Here is a 19,170-nt window from a genome sequence, read left to right on the forward strand (position 1 = left end):
GCTCTGTGCTCTGTGTTCTGTGCTCTGTGCTCAGTGGGGAGTCCATTAGAGATTCTCTCTCCCGCTCCCTCGCCCCCTCCTTCAGCTGGTCGTCTTTCTCTCTCTTTCCTCCCCACTCTCTCTCTAAAATAAATAAATCTTTTTTTAAAAAATTTAAAACCAGGGGGCGCCTGGGTGGCTCAGTGGGTTAAGCTGCTGCCTTCGGCTCAGGTCATGAGCTCAGGGTCCTGGGATCGAGTCCCGCATTGGGCTCTCTGCTCAGCAGGGAGCCTGCTTCCCTCTCTCTCTCTCTCTCTGCCTGCCTCTCTGCCTACTTGTGATCTCTCTCTGTCAAATAAATAAATAAAATCTTTAAAAAAAAAAAATTTAAAACCAGATCCCATGGCTCATCTCCCAACTGATACTTTCCTTCAAGATATTACTTTACACCAAAAAGGGTGCAGGAAACTGGCTCTCCCACACACGGATAGCCCCTCTCTGAGTGCAGTTTGCAAATAACTCAAGCCATCTATCTGCTCAGGGCAGCAAGGTTGTGGTGCCCCACCCAGATCCCTGTGTCCTTCTGCCTTAGGGCCCAAGGGGCTGCCTCCAATGCCACACCTCACTTTCTCTCCTGGGGGCTCTTTTTGGCTTTTAGGGTCCCCTTGCCCACACTTGGGGCTGACTGGAAGCGAAGGGAAATTAACACAACCTGGGAGCAGCCGGTCACAGACACAACAAATGCTCAGAGAGCCCAGGACTTGGCTTCCCGCTAAGGTGGGATAAGTCTGACGTCTTACATTGGCCCCCAGCATCGAAAGAGAGATTCGGCTCCAGCCACCCACAGCAGATCAGCTTCTTGGAGTCCCTCACTGCTAATCCCATTCCCCACTCCCATATCAGGGTTTCCTTCACTTACCAAATAAGCTACTTTCCCTGGAATCCTTGCCTCAAGGGAACCCAGGCATACCATAACCATCGACTTGATGGAGACAGTCATGAAGATGTACAAAGACCTAACCACTGGGCTGTTCAAAGAGGGCTCTTTTTATAGCAGAAAATACAAATGAATCCACCCAGAGGTCTTGGTTAAATAAGTCCTGCCATATGCATGCAATGATTAACTTCTTGGACATGAAAAATGCAATAAATGTTATAGAAAAGTGTGGGGAGGGCATTCCCAGTAGAGTGAAGTGAAGTGAGAAAGAGAGTTGAAAAGTGCTAGATATGCTTGGTGTAGCTGCAGTATTTTGTAAGTAAACACATTTGCCAAAATAGCAACTGAAGTTATTGCTGGGGAACAAGATTACCAGATTTTCATTTTCTTGTGTATGCGTGCACCTCTGTTTTTCTAATTTGTCATAATCATGGTTTATTTTTACAATCAGTACATGTAGCCCCCCGAGAAATGCAACAAAAATGAAGAGAAGAACACCTAAGAGATATAATTTATGAGAATTTATTACTATTTTCAATTGTTCAAAACATCAGAGAAAATACACTTGTGAGACACTCTGCTTCGGGTTTTTCTCAAATGAGATCCATTTGCCACAAACATTGATTAACCTCTTGAACACACCATTCATCAATTTCACACATCATTCTTTCCCCTAAAGTCAGAAATCAGACAGGGTTCTCAAAAGATCCCAGGTCATTCATTTATTTCAAGTGCAAGGCCCTATGGCCCTGGAAATAAACAAATGTATCCTTCTTTAAATACAAGTGCCTTCTGCGAAGCACAAGCTTAAATTAGGACCTTAAGTTAGGATGGCAACATTCACAAAATTTCCAGAAGCCAGACGATAATGTTAGAACCATCTTCCCGGGTTGCAGGCTGGGGATGTGGGAACCTCTGAAACCTGTGCCCCCCAAACAGTCCTCACTCCTAAGTAAGAAAATTAATGCAAAGTGCAGGAAGGACCTGTCTGACCCTCTGGCAAGTCATTTGAATGAGGACAAGAGTAGTCCAGATTAACAATACTAAAGGGGGCAGAAACCTTTCAAGATCTCTACCTGTAGGTGTGACTACCAATTAGATTGTTTTTATTTTGAAAAACCACTCAGGGATATCTCACTCCGGGCTAAGCATTTGTTTAATAAGCAGAATATGAATTTAACATTGTGTCTAGTTGCAACTTTGGGTCAACTCACTCCCCACCCCCTTCTCAGTGTGCCTTGGATTTATGAGATTTCTTAACTCGTCCTTTCTTTTCCAAAGCACTTCCGGCAGCCCCAGGCGCAACATTTATAAGCAATGAAGACAACACCCAGCACAATGGCCAGGAGGAAGCCGATCACGTCCAATGAGTGGTACTGGTACCAGGTGAGATCATGGGCTGCTGGGCGCAGGTGTGGGGCCCCCTTGTGCCTCATCACGAACTCCACCCAGAACACAGCCAGGTCCAGGGGCTCGATGGGGCGGTCCTTGTGCAGCCTGGACAGACGCATGATGTTCTCCTTATAGCTAAACATAGAGACAGTTATGTGAGTGTCTGGAACATTGGTCTCAATGAACCATCCTCCCTTTAGGCTCGCTATGTTTGGGAAGGCTAACCTTGGCAGAGGAAATGAGTTTCCATTATAGACAGAAAATGCAAACACACACACACACACACACACACACACACACTGGTCTTTATCTCTGAAACTTAAAAAAAATGTAGAAAGAAAACTGGAGGCCAAAATTATGATACGAAATTATCTGAATCTTGCTTCCTCCTGTCTTTTTTTCTTTTTCTTGATATTTCTGTAGGAAATTAGATACTTTTTTACAATAAGAGAAAGAAATAAAAGGGTGTGTCAGAAATTATGAGCGGTTCTCCTTTTCACAGAGTTAAACAATCCCATCTAGTCAAACCAGAAGCGGTTTGGAAGTGCCTTCTGCAAGGGGGTGGCCTACTTCCGCATTGGTGACAACCACACCATCCAAGTCTAGCGTTAGCACGAGACTGCATCTATGCAGCCTGCTCAACAAAACAGATTTTTGTTGATTTTGGGCAGTGTGGCTAGCTGAATCAGAACATTTAAATCCAAACTGGGTTCAATGCTTCGACCCTTAGTGTGGATGCTCTAGAAGAAGAAAGAGACCGAGGAGGAGGGGGACAAAAGGGAAAGGAGAAGAAAGACCAGAGTAAGACACTCTTCCTCAGGAGCGATTATGATAACGGGCCTGTCATTATATTTGGACACATTATTGTACTGTGTAATCATATTTGGCCATAAGTCTTATTAAACATCTTCCTTTTATGTGTATCTTTTCTTAAAAAGATAGATTTTCTAGAACTTTCCTTCATTCATCCACCATTTACTGAGTGCCGGTTATGGCCTGGTTGCATCATCTGGTGTTTAGAAGGTTTCCATTTGTCTTTATTTCCTGTCCCAGCTTGGCATGCTGGGAACATGGAGATTCACAGTTAGGCAGAGATGACTCCCAAGCAAATAGATGAAGTTCGCTGGTAACTCAAGCTTATTGATGAAGGATTTAAAAATAAATAAGAGAAGTTCCACCAAGTCATTTGTAGGCTCCAGGTCGTTTTCTGTACCACTCAACAGAAGATCAAAATTGTACTACTAATGCATATCTCCAGAACGAGTTTTGTCGACACGGGGAGAGAAGTCAGGTTTTCCCTGCCTTCAACGTGGCAGTAGTACGGCTGCTGGGCTGTCAGAAGAGGCCCATCAGAATGGAGGGATGCCACCCGCTGCTCTGGGCATGCTGGGCATTTACCCATGGGGGAGCGGGTTTCGTTGACTTTTTCTTTTTCATCCATTTGGCGCCCCATTTTCCCCTTTTTCCTTGCCCAGGCTCACCATGTCACCCCGCGCGGTGTCCCATCCCGTCTGAACACATTCCAGTCTTTTCACATCTGACCCTCCAAATGACATCTCTTTCAAAATGAAGCAACTACGGGTCAAGACTCCTGACATTCTCACAGACACACACACGCGTGTACAGGCACTCACATGCACACGTTAATTGTTGGATCAAGTCCACCCCTGGCCGTCACTTCTTCCCATAAGGTTTTGGCCAGCCTGTTTGTTACTAAGGAATGTGACAGCAATACAATAAATGTCATGCAGAGATCATTTGATCTGATAGCTTTGCCTCTCGAATTGTTTTCAGAGCCACATTTAAACAGACTTATCTTTGCTTTTATTATAAGCCTTTGTCTGTGATATCACATGACCCCATCCCATTTATAAATCCCCATGATTTATAAATCAAAGTTTATACTTTGATTTATAAACTTTTGAAACAAAGTTTCTCCCGGGCTTTGGTGCTAGAGAGAGAGCTGTCCTTCTAAGGACAGCTGTCCTGGTTTATTTTTATCTTATGGACACTATGCTTCTTATAATGGAATATTTCTCTCTGCAGGAACTCACAGATTAGATGTCTACTTGGTGACTGTATTTTTTAATAAATTGAAGTTTTAATCCTACTGAGGGAAATAATATTTAAAATCATTTCAAAGATAATAGGAATTAAATAATAGGAATTAATGCATTCTTTTATAAAATGAATAATAATAATCCCCAAATCATCTTACTTATAAATTGAGTTTTTATGTGTTTATTTTCACATTTGAATATTGCTGTGAATGAGATGGCCAAAATACAGGTAGTATCCCTCTGTACCTTTTCTCTTACCTTTTGTCACTGATGACAGTTTTCAGGGCATTTGCTAAATCTTCGGAAGTCATTTCCAGGACGTTCAAGGTCACTCCAGCCCCCCGGGTCTCCATGCGCTTTGCATTGTCCATTTGATCACCAAACAAGGGAAGCATCACCATTGGAACTCCGTTGCAGATTCCCTCATATATGCCATGGGAGCCAGAATGTGTGATAAAAGCACGAGTCTTCGGGTGACCTGAGAGGCAAAGCAGGGAGGGATGTTAGGAGTCGAGTCAGCGAGTTTCTCAGTCTAACACTGTCTAGGTTCTGAAAGCCTCAGTGCCATCCACATGGGGCTCCTCAGCAGAAGTCTGCTGAGGAAAATGTGGGGTTGAGATGCCCCACTGGATAAAAGGCAATGTGGAATACTCTGGCCATAATATTTTCCAGCTAAATAATCCTTTAGAACAGCCCTGCACAAGCCACTTTGTTAATTTCACTTGGGTTTGACCTACACACCACATGCTGCCTATTGGGTCCATGGTCAAACGAGTGAGACTGATACAAAGCGAAGGTCAAGCAAAGCTTTATTTCGCACCAAGCATCAAGAATCAAACTGACTGGCCAGGGCCATCTCTTGCAAAGAGGCGACATCTCTCTGCCTTACAGACTAGCTTTTAAGGGCAAAGGCCATGTGGTTGGACCTGGCCACGCACAGGTGGCAAATGAGATTGTAACACACAGAGAAAGCTGCACTGCACAATCATGCTAGGTCACACAAAAGTGACTAACTGAACCAACTGAATTACAATGTACCCTGTAGTAGATATTTGAACTAGCCTATCACCTTGGTCAGAATTGACGCCCAAAAGGCAGGGCCTACTCTCCTTGGTAGCTAGCGAGACAATATGCACCCCCACTGATTGGATACCTCCACCTGGCCTGACCCACCCTTGTATTTGGGCTTTGTTACCTGGGACTAGTTTCTGGGACTTGTTTTTAAGTAAGTCCCCTCGGGGAGAGGAGGAGAGGGACAGTTTAAGTTTTACTGTATAAACAACAAAGTCACTCAAGGTCATAGTTTAATGGATGGAATCGCTCTGGCTCAATAGGCTCTTACATTGCCCACATACCAAGCAGATCATTTTGGGGCAGCCACTTGACAAGTATTGTATTCTTCGCAAGATTTGGTGGTGGCGTGCCAGTATACCGCCACAGGACCTTGCAGAAACAAGAACAGAGTTTAAGGAACACAACAATTCAGAAACATCCGTGTAGTAGCTGGAAGGCGGCATCCTCTGAATGAACATAACCTTGGCGAGGCTGGGGAGGTATTGTGACTAGGAAGGCTTTGGGGACTGGTAACACTCTGTGTATTTATGCAAATTCATCAAGCTGTACAGTTATGATTTTTGCACTTTTCTGCACTTCAAGGGGAAGTTTACTTAACAAAGTGAGTGAATGTAGAATTAGAGAAGCAAAAATATAAGAAATGAATCCAGCAGCTTTTTGTGGAAATACTCCGACGTAATATGAAGAAACACTATCCCGTACATTATCCTGTTGACTTTATTTTTAAAATAAATTCTCCTTGAAGCATGTGACACTTGATCTTGGGGTTGTGAGTTTGATCCCCAGGTTGGATATAGAGATTACTTTAAAAAATAAAATATTTACAAAATAATTAGTTAACAAAATAAAATAAATTCTCCTTAGTACACTTTTGAGTTTCTTAGAGAAAATGAGACCTTCAAGTGAAGTAGACCATGGTTTAAGAATAGTTGAGAGTGACATGGCAAAAAGAATTTGGGATTAATAATTGAGAAGTAGCAGGGAAGCCCAAACCAGAAGTCCAACTGATAGGATTAACATCGATACTTAGAAGTCTGGGGTTCCAACTTTTGGGAAAATAGAATTGTATGGAATCTTCTTACTGTCTGAGGTATTTTGCCCAAGGCATCAGCAATTTCCATAGCTTTCTTCTCGGGAATCTCTGAGACCATGGAGCCCAAAGAGAAAACCACAATTCCATGTTCTCCAGAAGCATTAACATAGGCTTCAAATTCCTAGAACCATAAGAGAAATTTCCAGTTAATTTTTTTCACCTTCTTTGGGAACTGCATACATTCACCTATGAATCAGATGTCTTCATCTTAAGAATGTGATTAAATGTGTGTGTGTGTGTGTGTGTGTGTGTGTGTGTGTGTGTGTGTTAGAGATACAAAGTATTAGTGCATGTTACAGCCTTCCCTCCCCCACCTACTCCCTTCCAAAGGAGGAAGGCTCCTTGCAGATCCGGTTGTCTCCTGGGTTCTCCTCTTCTTCTTTGATTTGCAGAATCCAGGTAGTATGCTAATTTTCCAAAGGAAAAGCAACCAGAGATAAGACCAGATCCACTTCCCAGGGGCTTCAAGCAGCCGGGAGGGTCTTGGAAGAAAGCAGGCTTTCAGGAAGGGGACTAAAGGAAAGAGCAGAAGGCAATAGGAAGGAGGGAACGGTAAATACGCATCACAGAGAAGGGAGAGCGGTAAATACGCATCACAGAGAAGGGAGAGCACGGTTTAGCAGATCCGTGAAGGGAGATCTTGGGCGAGAGGAAAGCTGTCCAAGGAGGATTTCAGAAAGCTTTCTGCAGACTCTAAAAGTCCTGTACCACCCCTTTAAGAAAAGCTACGGTAAAGATGTGTATTATTTTCCAAGGCTTCTACAATATTCCTTTTATGTTGAAAGAATGAATGAAGCCCAAGGAGAAAAGCAAATAGTGTTGAAGATAAAGGCAAATAAGTGTATGAAGATCTCATGGTTAAGAAAAACCTCAAATAGCCAAGACAGCCTGTAACAATACTTGCTTCCCCACAGCCCACAGCAGAGTCTTCCACATGCCAGGCAATACACTGGGGTGATTAGGGATTATACTCACGTCATCTCAGGGCTGAAACTTAACCAATCAACCTGGCAATTTCCCACTTTTCCTGGAGAAGAGCTTTCTGAAGAGTGTTAGTCAACTTTCCTGCCTCAGCAAGAACATACAGAAGGTTACCTGAATCTTTCTTTGCCAGCTTCGTAATGGACAGTAAAAAGCAAAATATTTCTCCCTAGGTATGAGAGATACAAAATAGGACAGAAAACCTTGCACCAGGATCTGAGCCCCTTCTGCATAGTTCAGAGGGGGTCACGGGAATGCGAGCAAACCCTGAGTACCAAAATCACCTGTGGGAAGGATAAACAAGAACCCACCCAGCACGTGACCCCCACAGAGTGTTCCTGTCCCATTCCAGAAACGGATCCCTTCTAGCAATATATCTATCCCCATCATTTAAGGAAGATTGCAAGTAAGGCTGTTCTGATGCCTCCAAACAAGATCACTATTGTGCATTTCGGTCTTGGCCATGTAAGGATGAAACTCAAGACAAAGCAATGGGTCTTGCTTCTGAAGAAACTTCTGGGTCAGATGACTCAAGGAATAAGGAATGAACTGTGAGTGGTTTTCTAGTCAATAATGAACCTTACAACTACTAGAAAGTGGACAACCCATGGTTCTTTTGGATGAAGCAGGGGGATAGGATCTTCGGAAATGTCTGCATGTATAAGGGTGAGAGACTGTGATGGCTAGGACCCCACTAGTAAGCACAGTTCACAGATTAGAACCTATCAAGCCTCTGCCCCTAAAGTCAATAGGCCATAGAGATGGATGTCAGACAGAAGCTCTGAGAGGAAGCAACAAAAAGATGATCCAACCAGAACAGCAGCATTACCTTCAGTGTGGAAACCGGGGAACCTGGAGTCAAGAGTGGTGGCTGTGTCCCCAGGAAGAGAGGAAGGATGTACCCAGACTCAACCCTCAGCAATAATTTCAGCCCAGCCTGATCTGGCCCCAACCTTCAAAGCCAACTCCAGGGTACTGTGGTCTTCAGAAAACATACATACATACTCGGGTATACACACAGGCAAACACCTGTATGCACACATGTGTGGGGACACACACACGGAGGGGCAATTCCACGTAGAGGAAACAGAGGAGGTGTGAGTGTGTCAATTTCCCCCCAACTGTAGGTTATTCATCATCTAATGAACTCCCCTAGAGTCTTCCAAATGGTTTTATATGTTTCCCAAGAATGCGAAGGACATTAATGAGACTGTGTGATGTGCTGGGTTTTGCTCAGAATTGAGGGGTTTCCTCAGATATGGGACTTTCAGTCCCGTTCAAGCCAGAATGCTGGGCACTCTGGGTGTGACATGGAGAGGACATCCCACAAGGCTCACCACACATGATTTTAAGAGATTTCTTTCAGGTTTGGTTCAGAGCATGACCAATAATGCCCAAACACTGCCAAGCCCTCCTCAGATGTGAGCCCCAGATTGGTCCCCCCCCTCTAGCTCTCTCCAAGGCCTCCGGCCTCCAGTGGCTGTGTCCTAGCCTTCTCCACTGGGCTCATCTGAGAGGCCAAGGAGGCCAGCATCATCCCCTCCACCACATGCTACATTTCTGGCCTATGACCAAAACATCCTAAAGATGGTTTTCCTGAAGTCCCTCCTCCCCAGGATTATACCACATCCTTCTTTCCTCAGAAAGACAGCTCATCTCCAAGTACCTTTTGAACTCTTCCTTTTGAGTGAAAGTAAGCAGCTCACCTCACTTGCTGGGACCTTCCCTCTTCTGTGAAACCCATTCTTACTTTAAGCCTAACTACAAAGGTCCACATCTGGTTTCCCCTCCTTGTACACTGTCCCACACCCACTCAGCACCCAGTGGGGTGTGATTATCATAAAATGGAACCCACAGGTCCATAAACACCCAAAGGTACACAGCAAGACTAAAGTTTAAATATCACGGAAGTTCATGTACAGATCACAGAAGGGCAAACTGCAGAGATTGTATTGTCACACCCAAAGCCTCGCCTGGGCCAGGTCTTCCAGAATTCAGCCATGGTGAGGTCCACACCCTGCTTGGCAAAACTTCCCCAAACATGGCCCTGACTTCACAGACTGTAGAGTGGCCAAAGAGTGATGCGACAGGTTAACGAAAATAACCCTCAATTCCCACACCTGTTATCCCTTCCAAAAAGGACGAGGCCCCCTCTGAAGTGAGAGCACTTGCTTACCGTTGAAGGCTGTAACCCAGGTTCTAACTTTTGCTGAGAGTTCAGTATTTTGAGTTCTAGGCTTTTATTAGATTTTCTCTTCCCATATGTCATCTGTTTCTCCAAATCCTTGGTAAGTACTTAGCATGTTGGAAAACTTGCTTTATCACTATGCATTCAGAACCATGGACAAAGACTGCTGGCTTCTGGGCTCACCAGTCCTTCTTCTCCTCGCCATCATCAAGTCTCTGTTTCCACTGACCTTCTGTTTGGCTGTTTCCCTCAGACTCAAAATATCTGGATGGATATCATCTCTGAATACTCACACATTCACAAAGACGGTCTCTCACCCTGAGCAGGGAAAGACATCTTGGAATCCTTGAGCTTTGCTCTCAGTGTTGTCCTACTATCTTTTATCTGCCAGGTATCCCAGATATGCCCAACAGCAGGTGTGCCTTCCATTTGGACTCTCTTTATCAGCTAAAGATTGTATCTCTATTCTTGAAGTTCAGGACTTTGACCAAGAGCACTGGGACAGGGACCATCTCCACACGAGTAATGGAAGCATAGAAAAGCATTCTTTAATTACCCAAGGGGAGAAAAGAAAATAAATAACAACTTGTCAAACCACCAAAAATCAGGAAAAGGGAAAATGACCAAGTAAAATAAAAATAAACTGGCATAATTAGAATCAAATCTAGCAATTGTTAAATTAAGTGCAAACAGGCAAAAGTCTCCTGACCAGGTTACAAATATCAGCTCTGTGTTTAAAAAGAAGAAGAAGAATTAAAAAAAGCTTGAAGACAAAGGGTACAAAAGAGGCACTAAGGAAATGTAAACAAGATAGTGAAGGAACGGTAATATTAACATCAAAAAAGTGGAATTTCAAATTAAAAATATTAAGTAGGACAGAGAGTGTTGCTGTCCAGTACAGGTTACAAAGACATTCTCACACAAGGCTTGCTTGCACCAAATGAGGCAGCAACCTAGACATAGTCATTACAATTCAGCACTTAGACAAATTTCTGACAAAGAAAATATATTGATAAATGATACCAAAGCTGTGATATTGAGAAAGACGGTAGACAAAGTTCTGTAGCCCTTCTTAGTATACATCCTAAAGTAAAGAAGGAAATCATTTAAATAAATAAAGACTATTTGCCAAAAAACAATGGCAAATGTGACACAAAATGATGAAATGAAAATCAATCTTCATTACAATCAGGAACAAGACAAGAATCCTTGCGATTGTCACAATTATTCAATTGTTTTTAAGGATTCTAGTGAATTCAGTAAGATCAGTGCCGGGCATAGAATTCAGAACAGAAGGATCCATATTTTCTTGATTGATGAAAGTCTGCATACTGTTTTTTTTTTTAAACTATGAAATCAATATCTTGATTAGGCTGAATTTTGATTTGGGCCTGATCAGTGAGTAGATAACCAGGTACAAACAGAAATGGAAAAAACTATCATATTCACAAGAGTGATCAAAAAGAAGTGTAAAATACTTAAGAAAAGCTGAACAAGAAAGGAATAGAAAAATATGAAGGAAACTACAAAGTGTCCTTGATCTTTGGTAAGGTAACATTAGAAGTAACTATAAGAAGGGCAAGGCCCTGGAGTATAAACTTCAGTTTTCTTCCTAGGAAACAAGATTACATGGTTAACAGAATAACCTGTGGCATGTAAATACCGTGAAACATGGTGCAGTTCAAAAAAATAGATAGAATATTTAGAACCAAAATGATACCCATGACATATTTATAAGGGAGCCATGGGGGTATATTATTACCCTTTTCGTAAAACAAGCAAAAAAAAATCAACACAAATACATGTTTCTCTTTGTGTATGCTATAAGAGAATGGTCCAGTTTCATTCTTCTGCATGTGGCTGTCCAATTTTCCCAACACCATTTGTTGAAGGGTTTGTCTTTTTCCATTGGATATTCTTTTCTGCTTTGTTGAAGATTATTTGACCATAGAGTTGAAGGTCCATTTCTGGGCTCTCTGTTCTGTTCCATAGATCTTTGTATCTGTTTTTGTGCCAGTACCATGCTGTCTTGGTAATCACAGCTTTGTAATATGGCCAAAGGGCATATGAAAAAATGCTCCAGACAACTTGCCATTAGGGAAATACAAATCAAAACCACAGTGAGACTCCACTTCACAACAGTTAGAATGGCTAAAATTAACAAGACAGGGAACAACAAATGTTGGCGAGGTTGTGGAGAAAGGCGAACCCTCTTTGCACTACTGGTGGGAATGCAAGCTGGTGCAGCCACTCTGGAAAACAGTATGGAGGTTCCTCAAGAAGTTGAAAACAGAACTACCTTATGACCCAGCAATTGCTCTACAGGGTATTTACCCCCAAAATACAGATGTAGTGAAAAGAAGGGGCACCTGCACTCCAATGTTCATAGCAGCAATGTCCACAATAGCTAATCTGTGGAAGGAACAGAGATATCTTTCAACGGATGAATGGATAAAGATGTGGTCCATATATATAATGGAATATTACTCAGCCATCAGAAAGGATGAACACCCACCATTTACATAGACATGGATGGAGCTGGAGGGGATTATGTTGAGTGAAATAAGTCAGGCAGAGAAAGACAATTGTCATATGGTTTCATTCATATGTGGAACATAAGAAATATTGCAGGATTATAGGGGAAGGGAGGAAAAACTGAATAGGAAGAAACCATAGAGGGAGACAAACCATCAAAGACTATGGTGGGGGCACCTGGGTGGCTCAGTGGGTTAAAGCCTCTGCCTTCGGCTCAGGTCATGATCTCAGGGTCCTGGGATGGAGCCCCGCATCGGGGTCTCTGCTCAGCAGGGAGCCTGCTTCATTCTCTCTCTCTCTCTCTGTGCCTGCCTCTCTGCCTACTTGTGATCTCTGTCAAGTAAATAAATAAAATCTTAAAAAAAAAAAAAAGACTATGGACTACGGGAAGCAAACTGAGGGTTGTGAAAGGGAGAAGGGTGGGAGGGTGGGGTAACAGGGTGATGGGCATGACGGAGGGCACGTGATCTGATGAGCACTGGGTGTTATACAGGAATCACTGAACACTATCTCAAAAAGTAATGAGGTACTATACGCTGGATAATTAAATTTCAATTTTAAAAATCACCCAAGAAAAAAGGGGAAAAAATACATATGTTTGTATGTAACTGTAGGAGGATAAAGAACTGGGGGAAGTTACTGCCTATCTGGTGACTAGTCCTCAGTTCACACCCTTTTGTGGTTTTCATTCATTCCTTTAACAAACATTTGGCAAGTGCTAATTATATGCCCAAGATGCTGATATTTACCCAACACCAATCGTGTGCAGACCCACTGCCAGGTGTTGTGGGTACAGAAATGGGCAGCAGTGGTCCCTGTCCCCACATATATTGAAGAGACGGTCAATAAACAAATATTTAAATGAGATGATCACGGTACTTGATGTGCTATGAAGGAAAGAGCATAGGATCCTATCTTATTCAAGACTTCTTCAGGACTCCCTGAAGAAGTGACATTACAGCTGAGCTGAAAGCAGCCCAGAAGGACAGGACATCATGCTCAAGGGTCCTGAACTGGGAAAGATTTTGGAATGTCCCAGAAATAGAAAGAAGGCCAGTGTAACCGAGGATACCCATGCAGATTTACAAGAAAGTCCTTCCATTTGGAGTGGAATTTCTATTATGCATGCACATCTCCAAAGTTTTACATTTCAAAGTAAATGTGAAACACAATTGTTTTCACTTGGATCCTATATAATGATACCAAAAATATTCCTCTTTAATTCCACTCTAACTTCGACATGCTGACTAGGTCTCTTCTTTGATCTATGATGTGACCACTGGTTTGGTAATATTTCACCTTTTCCTATATATAAAGAGAATTATTACTGATTTTTTATAACATGAGGTATTCTCATTTTCTTTCCAAAAAATCAACACCATCTCCTTTTTTCTTTACCAGACCACCCCATCAAACATATACTTCTCCAACAGGCCTCGGGGTGTCAGAATCTTACTGATGGGAGATCTGAAAGGGGTCACCAGATCTCTCTTCACATTATGGGGGAGGAATAAGAGCCCCACAGAGGGGATCTGGTCATGCAGCAATGGTCTGGAGGCTCTGGATTTCTCAAGTGGTGTTTTTTTCTGCTATCTAAAGTTTCTCCTTGCCGTGACAATGACATGATCATTTAAGAGGTGAGTCACGTCAGAGTCACTCTGGGAATAAGATTCAGTGCTCTCCATTGGTGATAATAGTCCCTTGACAGGAACCAGACTTAGCACCTGCAAAGTACCTAGGCTACCAGTGAATCCTCAACCGATACTTGAAAAATAAATGAATGCCCACTGAAATGTCACCTCCTTGAAGAATCCTTCCCAATCCCTCATCTGACAGAGATTCTCCTGTTATTCTGTGTCACCTCCACTGAGATTTGGAAGAGGATGTAAATGCTACTTTTTTGCATACCTCAAATTCTGCATGGGAAAAAAAAATTCATCATCAGCATTGCAAAGAATGAAACTCAGGACCTTTCTGCCCAGTGCCAGAATCTGATTGCCTGATATTTACTCATTAGAAGAGAAGGGATCACAGAAGCCAGCTTTCTATCAGAATATCTAGCAACTGGATCTTTAACCAGAAACAAAAAGGCAACTTTTGCCATGAGGATCTATAGACATCAAAGAATTATTTCAGCAGTCTCAACCCTTGTGTGTCTGACCCAATCAAGGGCAAGGTGCACACTGCAGATTTGTGTTCTCTGTAAGAACTCTACACCCGTTGTTCTGTGCTTATATCGATTAGCCTTTGTCACATCTAATTGATTACTGTTTGTTGGAGCACAAAGGAAAAAACGCCCAAAGTATACTTTCCTAAATTGTCCTATACAAAGAAACAACCCAGAAGAGGATGCCTAAGACTGATGTAAATTACAAGCCAGACCTGGGAGATTTGTAAGGCAGAAACTAACAGAAGGGGGCATTTGAGACTATGTCAGCATGCTCATTGGGCATATATCAGGGGCAAGTTCATCCATCCAAAGTCCTTGCAAGGATATAGACTTGTAAAGTTCCCCCTCAAATACACACCTCGGACAGTGGGTTTTTGCCGGCACAGTTGATCCCACCAACAAAAACCATGTTGGGCATGATGGGCCTGGAGTAGTCCTTGACAAAGTCACTTCTGAGAATCCAGACAGATGCAGAGCTCATCAGGTCCTGGACAGTCACATCTTTCTGAAGGACTTCTGAGGCAAGTGCTCCATACGGGGAATAAACCACATTGCACAGAAAGCTCTCTGACAAGAAAATGAGCATGTTCTTCACCCGTGGTAAAAAGGTCATGTGATCTGAGTTAAGGGACAGAGCCCTGGGCACATAAGATGGTGGGTTGGGGCACTGAGTACCTTGAAAATCTAGGCCACACGGCAGCGCATTCAAGAAGAACACAGCAGGCAGACCCAGGTACAGCGCCACGATGGGGCCACAAGGGAGGAAAGGGTCTGCCAACACGGCATCGAAGCGGCTTTCCACCAGGGAGGCCATAAGTTCCTTGTTGTGCAATAAGTGGGAGCAGGCAGAAAAAATCAGGGCAGAGTCCTCCTTGACTTTCTTGTACGTTTTGACCACACGCTGCAGCAAAGGCTCATTCTCAAAGACACCGTGCCCGAGTTTGATAAAAGCTTCTTCCACGTCCTCCCTTCTGAATGGCACAGGGTACCTCTTCAAGGTGTAGAACGCTCCTTCTTTAATGTGCACGGAAGCCTCGGAAGCTAGGACTACCATGTCATGTCCCCTCTGGTGCAGCTGCTCAATAACCCCAAGCCCACTCAGCCAATGGCTACCATCCACGGGGACCAGCAACAGCTTCCCAGCCTGGGACACAGTGGGGTTCAGAGCACACAGCAGCAGGCCCAGGACAAGCGGAGATGGATCACGGGACCTTGCTGCCATGGTTCCCCTGCCTTTGCTACCAAGACTCTCTCTTGCCAAAAGTTTGCCCTCTCCTACTTTCCTGTCACAAGAACCAGTCTATACTCAGAGTTAATGGTTGATTGTATCACATGACTATAACCGGTTAGTCAGCTGAAAATAACAGGAAGTTCACCTTTAGAGGTAACAAGGACAGACTTTATCGGGTTTCTTTTTTCTTTTTTCCAAGTATTCTTGTTTTTTATTTATTTGCTCTTAAGTTTTTATTTTAATTCGTTAGGTTAACATACAGTGTCATATTAGTTTTAGGTGTGCAATATAGTGATTCAGCACTTCCGTACATCACCCAATGCCCATCCCAGTCAGTGAACTAGCTTTCTTGGCCGGCAACAACAGTTTCACCACTGGAATTCTTTACCAACCACTCAAATCACATTCTTGAGGGGCCAGAGAAAGGAAAGCAGACCCAGCATCGTTGAATGCATTAAACGAGTATTTCCATGGACCAAGAGGGGAAGAAAAAAGGCTATGTGGTGACAAATTAGACTTCTTTTCAGGAATGAAATAGAAAGCAGAATGTGCCTTTTAGAAAGAGGAGAACATGACGCTGTAAGCCTGCTTTTGGTCCGTCGCAGCCTTGCGGGATGTCCTTCCTCGTGGGTCACTCAGGGTCTTGCCCAACGTGGTACCATTTTGACGCATTCATCCAACAAAATGCTTATTTTGTCCTACACGGCACAGAGCCTCGGGGTGCCGGCAGAGACCACCACAAACGAGTGTCCTGCCTCCCCAGAACTTGGGCTCCATCAGAAGAGACAGACGGGCAATATGAGCAGATAAACAGGCGCGTCAGGGGCTGTGAAGCATGTCAAGAAGCAGATGAACGTTGCCAGCTAGTGAATGGCGGGAGGGAGGCCCACTCGAGTGCACATGCGCAGAGGGCCTCTCTCAGGAGGGATGCTTGTTCGCTAGGACAGCCGCCAGGGCAGACACTGAGAAAATCTGATGACCCGGTTGCAGCAAAGGGGAAAGGTGAACAAAACCAATAAGAACATGGATGTGTGGAGTATGTACCAGGTATCAAATAAGGTATTAAGCATGTCACAAGCATCTTACATAATCCCCTAAAATATCCCTTAAAGGCAGATAGTATTGTTCCCACTTTAGGAAGGAAGACACTGAGGTTCAGAGAGAGAAAAAGGGCTGCCAGAGTTCTGTGCTTACTAAATGACAGAGCTGAGATGCAGGCCCTGAGTGTCAGAGCATGGAGACCCCGCTCTTAACCACAACTCCCCATGGCCTCTAGCACTATCTGGATCTTAGGGCCAGGTTCGACATTTACAGCAGGTTAGGAGCTAGAAGTAAAGCTGTGATCCCCCCACAGTCACTACCCCATCAAAATAAATGGGGAGAAGGCAGATGTGCTCACCCAGTCATGCCCAGCACTAGCTGGTGCCCCCAAAAGAGCAAGGGAAGGGTCAGGGAGCAAGTATGGTAGTCCCAAACAGAAATGCCCCTCCCGAAGAAAAGGCAAATCTGAGCGCAGACAGAACGGATCATCCCACCCTGTTCTTTGTCCATTGCTGTACACTACAGTCCCAGGATGGGAGCACAGATCTCAATAATTTGACCATGGACGTCACTGACCACCCATATTCGGGGACTTGATAAGAAGGTCATGGAGAAACTGCTAAGTCTAAAAAGTTTTGATGTCCTGTGGGGCATATTCACAGGGCCCCCTTCATTCTGGTACTTAGAGTCCCTCTTTCCCTGTACCACTATCCTTCCTCCACAGACCTCCAGTGTCACATGTGCTTATGCATGGGTGCACACACACACACATGCTTAAACATACATGTACTCAGAAGCTTCCCACTCACACACAGCCCACCCTACCCCAAGCACTTTCCGTCTCCTGGGCTAAGGTTCTGGGTGGGTAGAGGGGCAGCAATGCTATTCAACCCACTGGTGTTCCCCTATCTGCAATTCTGAAATTCACAGTCCAGTTTAAATATTAAGAGCAATAATTCATCCGAACTCTCAGTGTCATAAGAGTTCATTCATAAATTACCCAGAGCAAAAGGGCTGTGAACACACACAGTCACCACTGCGATGATTTTATGACTTTCCTACATCACGCAGAGCCTCAGGACTTTTTGAGGCTTCTGTGTTCCTGGATGCTTTGGGGACATGACTCTGCCCTTATAAGCAGGGTTTCAGCTTTGGAATCACTCGCTTGGGTGCCAGTCCATGGCTTTGCAGACAGTAAGCACTCAGTAAATGTTTTTGTATAGATGGGACTCATCTCTTCTCCTTTGCTCTAGGCCCCCATATCCAAGCAAGCACGTGCTGAATGCTCTGTCTCTGAGACCCAGCTTCCACAGTCCTCCAGGGCCCCCAACCCGTATCTACTCATTCTGGTCCCAGCATCAGCTGCCCCCCTGCACTGCCCCACCCCGCCACCATCCCTGAAGCCTTGATCAACAGCTTCCTAGGACCCAGAATAAAATTTAGACTTCAGCCTTTCCCTCAAAATTCCCTGGAATGGGCCTTCAACCTACCTGTCCAAGCTCATTACTCCTCGCCACTCCTTTCACCTGACCCCTCACTCTCTGCCCCTTTCCCTCCACTCATTCTGGATCACTTGACCTTCCCCAAACAGACTTTTCCCATGTGGCTTTTATCACGCTAGACTCTACTATGAATCCACTTTCTACTACTGTTTATTGCATGATTACAAAAAGCCAGCTCCAGGATTGTACTTGGCCCCTCAGGGTGATATGAAGTTTGTCCTAGAGACATAGAGTGCCTCATTGGATCTACTGCCCTTTATGATGAAATATTAGAGTTCACTGGTTAATCATTTTCCTCTTAGAACTAAGTGACCTTTATTGGTATTACCTTGCCATTTATCAAAGCAAAAAATAAAGTGTCAGAGAATAAGAAGAAGGCAGAGAGAGGTCAGATGTCCAAAAATGCCAAAAAGAAAGTTATGGTCATTGTATAGCAGTTTTACTGGAAATAATTACGGTACCAAGATTGACCCACACCACCACAAGCATGACCGGCAAGTTTTAATCGTTTTGATACACTAGACAAGGAGTTCTCAAGCTATGGGCCAAGACACTCTGGGGATACCCAAAAATTTTTTAGGGGAATTTTGCAAAAAAGTCAAACTATTTCCATAATGATATTTGGCTTTTACACTCACATGCTCTCTCTCTCTTTTTTTTATTTTCTTTTAAGATTTTATTTATTTATTTGACACAGAGAGAGAGATCACAAGTAAGCAGAGAGGCAGAGAGAGAGGGGGAAGCAGGCTCCCTGCTGAGCAGACAGCTCGATGTGGGGCTCAATCCCAGGACCCTGAGATCATGACCTGAGCTGAAGGCAGAGGCTTAACCCACTGAGCCACCCAGGCGCCCCTCACATGCTCTCTTAAGGGTACAGTGGTTTCTCAGTGGCCACATAACCTGTGGTATAGCAATAGATGGATTGTAGAAGCAGGCAGAAGAATCCCGTTCTCTTCTTTCAAACCAGAGAGATGTGGAAAATGTAGG

At 43.9% G+C, this 19,170-nt stretch overlaps 1 protein-coding gene across 3 annotated transcripts in view; it reads right to left on the reverse strand.

Moving 5' to 3' along the window:
• Positions 1-1,422: 1,422 nt before the first annotated feature.
• LOC101674734 (UDP-glucuronosyltransferase 1-6) overlaps positions 1,423-19,170 on the reverse strand; it is a 35,644-nt gene continuing 17,896 nt past the window's right edge. For 2 of the 3 annotated variants that reach the window (XM_045066749.1, XM_045066748.1), the window contains exons 2-5: positions 6,525-6,656; positions 5,724-5,811; positions 4,627-4,846; positions 1,423-2,443 (exon numbers count right to left, since the gene is read on the reverse strand). In XM_045066749.1, coding sequence (XP_044922684.1) covers positions 2,173-2,443; positions 4,627-4,846; positions 5,724-5,811; positions 6,525-6,656 — 711 coding nt within the window. In that variant the 3' untranslated portion in view covers positions 1,423-2,172. Of the gene's footprint in view, positions 2,444-4,622; positions 4,847-5,723; positions 5,812-6,524; positions 6,657-14,767; positions 15,696-19,170 lie in introns of those variants that run through there. The other variant, XM_045066750.1, reaches the window with a different exon arrangement.

Source organism: Mustela putorius, unplaced genomic scaffold (genome assembly GCF_011764305.1).
Source record: "Mustela putorius furo isolate JIRA1106 unplaced genomic scaffold, ASM1176430v1.1 tig00003869_pilon_pilon_pilon, whole genome shotgun sequence".
Lineage (NCBI taxonomy): Eukaryota > Metazoa > Chordata > Mammalia > Carnivora > Mustelidae > Mustela > Mustela putorius.